Consider the following 8,549-nt stretch of genomic DNA (forward strand, 5'->3'; position numbering starts at 1 on the left):
GAGACACAGTTCCATCGTGTCATTGTGTACGATTTCCTCAAAAGAATCTTGAGTGGCATGATCAATAGAGTCGATAAAATAACATGAGTCATCCTGTTCCCTAGAAAATCTCATGGCATCATAAATTTTAAAAATAATCTCTTTCTCACCTACTCTAAGTACCAATTTACCATCACCTACATCAATTACAGCCCTAGCAATGGCTAAAAATAGCGACCTAAGATTAAAGGCACCTAAACATCTTCATCCATGTCAAGCATAACGAAACCAATAGGGAATATAAATTTATCTACTTTTACAAGTACGTCCTCTATAATTCCCCTAGGATATTTAACAGATCTATCAACTAATTGAATTCTCATCCTAGTGGGTTTAGGTTCCCCAAGACTAAGTTGTTTAAACATTTTATATGGCATCAAATTAATGCTGGCGCCTAAATTAGCTAGTGCTTTATCAATATTCAAACTACCAGTTAAGCAGGAAATAGTAAAACTTCCTGGATATTTCAGTTTGGTTGGCAGTTTATTTTGAAGTATGGTTGAGCACTCCTCATTAAGTTCCACTGTAGATAAGTCTTCAAACTTCATTTTGTTTGTTAGAAGCTCCTTTAAAAATTTTGCATATGTAAGCATCTGCGATATAACTTCAACAAAAGGTAAGTTAATATGCAGTTGTTTAAAAAGTTCAAGAAATTTACCGAATTGTGCATCCATGCGATCTTTCTTCAACTTTGTTGGGTATGAGATTGGTGGTTTATATTTTTTTGGCATTAGATTGTCATTGTTTTTGGGTTCGACCTCCTTTCTGTCAGCTTCTTGTGGTGGCTTCTTTTCAGATTCAGCTAACACTTTCCCACTCCTTAGTGTAACTGCTTTCACGTGATCTTTTGAGTTGAGTTCAGTGTTAATAGGTAGGCTTTCTTGTGGTCGTTCGAATATTAATTTGGCAAGCTGTCGTATATAAATTTTGAGCTATTGAATCTTCGATTGTTGATTTTTAAATGCTGTCTCAGTATTCTAAAAACAAGTTTCTGACACCGAGATGAATTTTGTTAGCATCTCCTCAAGGTTCGACTTTTTCTTTTGTTAGTAGGGTGGTTGTTAGAAGCTTAGAGGTGGTGGTCTCTGATTTCCTTGGCCTCCCCATGAGAAATTTGGGTGGTTCCTTCATCCTGCATTGTAAGTATTACTATAAGGATTATTTTGAGATCAAGGATTATTACCCATGTAATTTAACTGCTCATTCTTCATGTTGTGGCCATAGGGTGGGTATTATGAATTGCTGGATCCACTTCCATTTGCTTCGCACTGCATTACTGGGTGAATCTGTGAAGAATCAAGAAAATCGTCAATTTTTCTATTCAAAAGTTCTACCTGATTAGAGAGCATGGTGACCGAATTGACGTTAAAAACGCCGGCTGTTTTCGTTGGTTTTGTCCTCATGACTTGCCACTGATACTTATTCAGTCAAATCTTTTCTATAAATTCATAAGCATCCTCAGGTGTCTTATTATTGATAGTTCCACCAGCGGCTGCGTCAATCATCTATCGAGTCGAAGGATTCAGGCCATTGTGAAATGTTTGAACCTGTAGCCAGAGTGGTAACCCATAGTGAGGGCACCTTCGCAAAAGGTCATTTTATCTCTCCCATGCATCATAGAGTGTTTTTAAATCCATTTGCACAAAAGATGAGATATCATTACGTAATTTGGTTGTTTTAGCCGGAAATTTTTTTTTAATAAAAACTTTTTAGTCATTTGTTCCCAAGTAGTGATTGAACCTCGTGGTAACGAGTTCAACCACTGTTTAGCTTTGTTCCTCAATGAAAAAGGGAATAACCGAAAGCGAATGGCATCATCAGAAACGCCATTGATTTTAAAAGTGTCGCAAAATTCTAAGAAATTCGCCAAATGAGCGTTTGGGTCCTCGTCCTGCAAACTATCAAACTAAACAAACTGTTGGATCATTTGAATGGTGTTAAGTTTCAGTTCAAAATTATTCGCAACAATAGCAGGCCTAACTATGCTCGATTCAGTTCCTGTTAAAGAAGGTTTAGCATAATCATACATAGTACGTGGAGTAGGATTCTGATTAATTGGATCAGCGGCAATCGCAGGAGGTAGCGGATTTTTCTGGTTTTCAGCCATCTCCTTGGTTGTGGTTGAAGTATCGTCCTCTTGCTCTTCATCTGTGTATCATAAGCTTCGTCTTATTTCTCTTCAGTTTTTACGAACTGTGCGATCGATCTCACTATCAAACAGTAATGGTCCCGATGAGTTTCTTCTAGTCATGCACTATAAAAACCTGTCAGGAACGAATAAAAGAAAAAATTAGAAAAGAAAATAAAAATTTAAATTGTAAATAAAGTAAATGGCTAAAGTAATAAAAATTGAGTGTTCTTAATACCTTAGTTCCCCGGCAATAGCGCCAAAAACTTGATACGTGATATTCGTGACAGGTTTTAAAGATTTATAATTAATCGTTCTTGAAACTAACTATTATCACGATGAAGGCAAGTGTACCTATCAAACAATAGTATAGCTTTAGCAAGACCGGTTTGTCAAACCCAAAGGAACCAAGAGTACTAGTAATTACTCCTTTTTATTATCTAGCCTAAAAATTAAGGGGTTTGTTTATCTAAACTAATTAGCTAAACTAAGGATGCACAGAGAGAAATTGGGGAAAACTTTTGGGAAAATGCAATTTATTAAGACAATACCTAAGGAAAAATCCACCTAAACTTCACTTGTTATTTGACTCTGAATCAGACAATTTATTCATTTGACTTAATCCGTAGAAATCCCTAAGTTATACTATTATCTCTCTCGAGACTAATAACATCTAACCATAGGTTGATTAATTGAAAACTCATTCTAATTAACGCCCTAGTGTTGCATTAACTCGATCTATGAATCCCCTTATTAGGTTTCACCCTAATCTGGCAAAATCCTATCACCCTATCTCTAGGCGTGCAATCAACTCCACTTAATTATGACAAATTTACTCTTAGACAGGGTCTTTTCCTCCTCTGAATAAGAGTATTAACTTGAATCAATATCCTGGAATATTAAAACAAGAATTAAGAACACATAATTAAGAACAAGTCAAATATTTATCATACAATTCAGATAATAATAACAAGATCTGTTTTAGGTTTCATTCCCCTTAGGTATTTAGGGGGTTTAGTTCATAATTGTGAAAGAAAACATCTCAAAAGAATAAATATAACAAAAACATAAAGAAAATCCAAAACCCCTCAATGGAAATTGAAGGGAGATCTTCAGTCTTGACGATGAATCTGACTTCTGAGATAGATCAATTGGCTTCCCTTGAGTAATTCCTTGCCTCTCACTCCGTGTGTCTCATTTTGTTCCTCCTTTAGGGTGTTTATATAGGCTTTAGAATGCCTAAGAACCCTTAAAATTGGCCTTTTTCTGAATAGAACTAAACTTGGGCTCGACAGGGACACGCCCGTGTGACACGCCCATGTGTGAGTTGGCTTAGGCCGTGTTCAAGGCTGTTAAATAGACGCGGACGTGTGGTCTACCCGTATAAGTCGTGCTCGATTTTGCCATGAAGACACGGCCGTGTGATCAACCCGTGTAAGGAGGTCCAAGCCGTGTTAGAGCCTGTTAACACTACACGGGCGTGTGGTCTGCCCGTGTAAGGAAGTCCAGGTCGTGTTGATTTCACATGTTGGTCCATTTTCTTCATTTTTGGCCCGTTTCTTGCTCTTTTTACTCTCCTATGATCACCTAAGTATAAAATATGAAATTAAAGAATTAGGAGCATCGAATTCACCAAATATTAGGAGAAACCATCCATAAATGTGCTAAGCATGGGATAAAAATATGTATAAATTACGGTTTATCATAAACGCACATTGCTAAATGTCACATTCGTTTTTATTCAAAGTAAGGCAATATTTCACGTTTCGGGAATTCAAGAAATCGTACCCTAATTTACTGGGTTTCGATTTTTTTGTTAAACCTAAAAAGCCAAATATCCTTTTAGATTTCAAAATACACAAATTATCGATAAAGATTAAAGGCAAAATTGCTCCCGAAGATTTAAACGTCGCGTCCTAACCTACGGGATGTGGCACCTTACTATCTCGGGACGAGTAAGTCTTTGATGCTCGTTTCAACGTAATTCAAACGTTTTAAAATTAGCATTCATAAAATGGATTGTATTTTAAAATTTATTTTAAAATCTTTTCAACTTTCAACATTAAGACATTGATTAATCGATTAGGTACCAATTTTGGGCGTGACGAGGGTGCTAATCCTTCCTTGCACGTAACCGACTCCCGAAACCATTTCCTTAATTTTCGTAGACCAAAATCATTGATTTTAATAAATCGAAATATTTTATCAAAACGACCAAATTTCTAGATGATCCAATCACACTTAAATAAAAATTATTGGTGGCAACTCAATTTTCGATTTTTTAAAATAGGCAACGCCCTTTATTCAAAAAAATGGTTTCAACACTTGATATTTTGAGATATTTTTTTGGGATAAAAGGTAACTCGTAACTCTTTTGAAACTAACGTCAACAACTTTAAATCCCTTTTTCTTTGCCTTTTCCACTTATTTTTCAATTTTTCCCTTTACAAATTGTTTCTGCCCACACTTTAAATCGAGTTCGAGACTTGACAATTCTAAGATTATCATCTAAAATTGTAGATTGAAATCTTCACAAATAATTGTATAATAAAATCTTCAAAAAAATGCATAATAAACATCCTATCAGGCGGGTTAGAAAATTTGAAAAAGTTGATATTCTATATTAATCAAACAATTATCAAAATTGAAAAAAAAATCGATCAAATTAAAAGAAACCCAAAAGGGTTGAGCATGTTTTGAATAATCAAAGCTTTAGATATGTCAGTTGGTGACGGGAAAATTGCCACCAGTAGTACCAAGAGTGGAAGCTGAAGTGAAACATGAATGTCACTAAGCATCTCCAACATTAGTAATGTTCTAACGCCTACACACCTTCACTTCCTCCAAGTCCATCTCTTGCCGTATTTTTTGGTCGATAATCACCACCACACCGACACTACTTCATTCTCCTTTTGTTGCAATGTTTAAACTCTCGCGATAATATCAGTCCGTCATTCACTTTGAAAAAGTGACCAACGGTCAATCTTATCTATTTTGCTGGTGGTTTAGAAAAAAAATACAATTTTAGGCTAAAATACAATGGTCGATTTAAAATTTCCTTTTAAAAAAGGAATTGTATGTTTAGTAGGCATGCGAACAGACTGACTGTATATAGCAAACTCCCTTTTAATTCGGACACCATTCTTGCTTACAACCTCTAGAATCGAGATTTTTCCTCCATGGAATCACTAACTTTCCTGCTTGTTTCCCCTTCATTCCATCTCTTTTCCCAGAAACCAAACACCCCTTCAAAGTTTAATCTCCATTGCTTACTCTTTACTCACCATTTTCTTGTTTTTTGCCAAGACCAATCTCAGCTGGTTTTGCTGTCAATCTCAAAGGTAACCTTTCTGTTTTTCCATGATCAATCCTAGGAAACCATTTTTGAAGGTTACAAGAGAAATTGAATAATCGATCCCATTTGAATGCAAAAACTAAGGGTTATATATTATCCCTTGAAGTTGCTCAACGATGGCGTTTCATTTCCCCATTAGAGCTCAATCAGCTCGAAATTCCGCCATTTATGCAGAGAGAATAACCGAAGAACCTCCCCCTCAAATAAACAACAAACACTCACAAACCACCGTCACGTTGATGTACCAAACCAACATGGCTGGCTATTGGCGTAACGTTACCATCATTTGGTGCAAGAACGTCATGAACTATTCTCTCAACATCATGGTGAACAACACGGAAGGCGACAACGTCCATTCAACTTGTAAGATCGAGCTTAAACCATGGCATTTTTGGAGCAGAAAAGGGTACAAATCATTTGAAGTTGAAGGCAAACCAGTTGATGTTTATTGGGATCTTCGTTCAGCCAAATTCACAAGTGGCCCCGAACCAGTTTCGGATTACTACGTCGCCTTAGTTTCAGATGAAGAAGTTGTTTTATTACTCGGAGATTACCGTAAAAAAGCTTACAAAAGAACCAAATCAAGGCCAGCTTTGGTTGAACCAGTACTGTTTTACAAAAAAGAAAACGTTTTCGCCAAGAAAAGCTTTGCGACGAGAGCTAAATTCGACGAGAAAAGGAAAGAACACGACATCGTCGTCGAGAGCTCAACGACCGGTCTAAAAGATCCTGAAATGTGGATTAGTATGGATGGGGTTGTTTTAATTCATGTGAAGAATTTGCAGTGGAAGTTTCGAGGGAACCAAACGGTTCTTGTCGATAAACAACAGGTTCAAGTGATGTGGGATGTTCATGATTGGTTTTTTAGTAGCCCTGGAACTGGTCATGGATTGTTTATATTTAAACCCATACCGGCTGAATTAGCCGATTGTAGTGATAAAGAAGGAAGTAGCCATGGCGGTGACAGTGATACCAGTACTGGAAGCTTGTATTATTCGACGAGAAGCCCTACAGTGACGACAGCGGAATTCAGCTTGTTTCTTTATGCATGGAAGATTGAGTGAGTTGTTGTTGTTTTTTTCTTTTAATTTTAATGTTGCAATTGCTAGGGAGAAAAAAACAAAAATGTGCAGGCAAATTCTCTGCATGTATATATATGTTGTATTCTTTGAGTATTGTAAATTATATACTCTTATAATTTGTTTGGAAATTAAAGTTAATTAGAAGATAGGCAATATAGGCAATTTGACCCATTCAGAGATGTATATATATATTGAAAAGTGAAATCAATTAAAGAAAATTCAAGAACCAATACAAGATAAAGGAAGCAAGTGGGCACCCCTGAGCTCAACAATGGCAGCCAGACACACCCAACAGGGAACACAACAAAATAAACACTGGATAGGAAGGTAAATTAAAAAACAATCACCAATTCATTGGATCTATTAATCCCAATTCTGGCGAGCAGATCAGCCTCAATATTGAAGGCCCTCGGGATATGGCGGATAAACCACTTCGAAGTAAAGAAAATGTTCAAGGCTTCTTTGACGGTAACCACTTCTGCCAGCAAAGGCGCACATACCCCAACAACTTTAGAGACTACCAACCGAGTATTCCCTTTCTCATCACGAAGGATCCCCCTACCCCACCAAACCCCGAAGAGCCCGAAACTGCCCCATCAACATTGAACTTAAGAAAGCCTAAAGGCGGAGGAGACCAGCATCTAAACTTGTTCTTATTCAACAGCTTCGCATGCCGATTCACACTACTTGGATTAGAGCAAATGTCAAGAACAAAAACATAAGGTGAGGGGAATTCGGCTTTATACCACCAGGCAACGCAAAACAGGATTATCTCTTTAAGTTGGAGAGCATCAAACGTTTTTCCCCTAAAGGTCAGTTCATTCCTATACAGCCAAGTCGACCAAACAATAGAAAAGAACAGCATGGACCACATCACTTCACTAGAAAATCTTGGATGAGCAAACCATCAAGACTGAATAAACGATACTGGATCGGAAGGGTGCACAATAAAGACCTGCCATAGATTACAAAAATGTCGCCAAACCAACTTTACAAAAAAAAAATTAAGGCTCCATTTGTTTTACTAAAATTAACTTCCGAAAATTTATTTCTGAAAAATGATTTATTTTTCTGAAAAAATTAATATTTTTGGATGTTTGAAGTAATCTATGTAAAATATTTTTTGTTGTGTGGTAAATTTCTTAAAAATATTTTATAAAAGTTATTTTCAATTAAACAAATATACATTTGAGATTTTTTTTATTTTTTTCATTGTTTAATTGAATTTATTTTTATCTATAATTTTATATTTTATTAAAAATATTAAGTTAAATTCAGATTAATTACAACGCTATTTTTTAATTACATGACTATTAAGTGAGTATTTTTATTTAAAAATGTGACATCAATAAAATTGACAAAAAAAATTAACGATATCAACAATTGGACTTGATTTTTAAATTTGAAAAGTAAAAGGACTAAATTCTTGAAAATAAAAGTACAAAGACTAAATTACAAATATGTGAAGTGTACATAAACTTATGACATATTTTGATCTTTATAGTATAAAACATTTATTATTAATATATTTATAATTGTAATAAATATTTATTATTAAATATTAATATTGAATATTTTCAATAATATGTGAATAATATTATTTAAAATTATTATTTTTAAAATTTATTATTAAAATAAAATTGAAATATTAAATAATTTATTAAAATAATAAATTATATTTATTATATGAATAATTTATTATACAACTAAATATAAATAATTAAATATGTATGTTTAATAATATTGAAAAATATAATATTTTAAATATTTTTAAAAATAAAAATAAAATTTATTATCAATATAATAATATTAAGCTTGATTTTAAGTTAACTTTTATATAAAAATAAAATTATCTATAGATGAATTATTTTCTCGAGAATGACTTACGCTTTTCAAAATAGTAAGTCATTTTACAGGAAAAATGACTTATTTTACCTTTTCTGTT

The 8,549-nt window shown here is 34.4% G+C and overlaps 1 protein-coding gene across 1 annotated transcript; it reads left to right on the forward strand.

Moving 5' to 3' along the window:
* Nucleotides 1-5,257: 5,257 nt before the first annotated feature.
* LOC107961632 (uncharacterized) lies at nt 5,258-7,575 on the forward strand. Its single transcript, XM_016897691.2, has one exon. It carries the CDS (start codon nt 5,639-5,641, stop codon nt 6,584-6,586), a length of 948 nt encoding a protein of 315 aa, XP_016753180.1. The 5' UTR covers nt 5,258-5,638; the 3' UTR covers nt 6,587-7,575.
* The last annotated feature ends 974 nt before the right edge of the window (nt 7,576-8,549 follow it).

Source organism: Gossypium hirsutum, chromosome A08 (assembly GCF_007990345.1).
Source record: "Gossypium hirsutum isolate 1008001.06 chromosome A08, Gossypium_hirsutum_v2.1, whole genome shotgun sequence".
Classification (NCBI taxonomy): domain Eukaryota; kingdom Viridiplantae; phylum Streptophyta; class Magnoliopsida; order Malvales; family Malvaceae; genus Gossypium; species Gossypium hirsutum.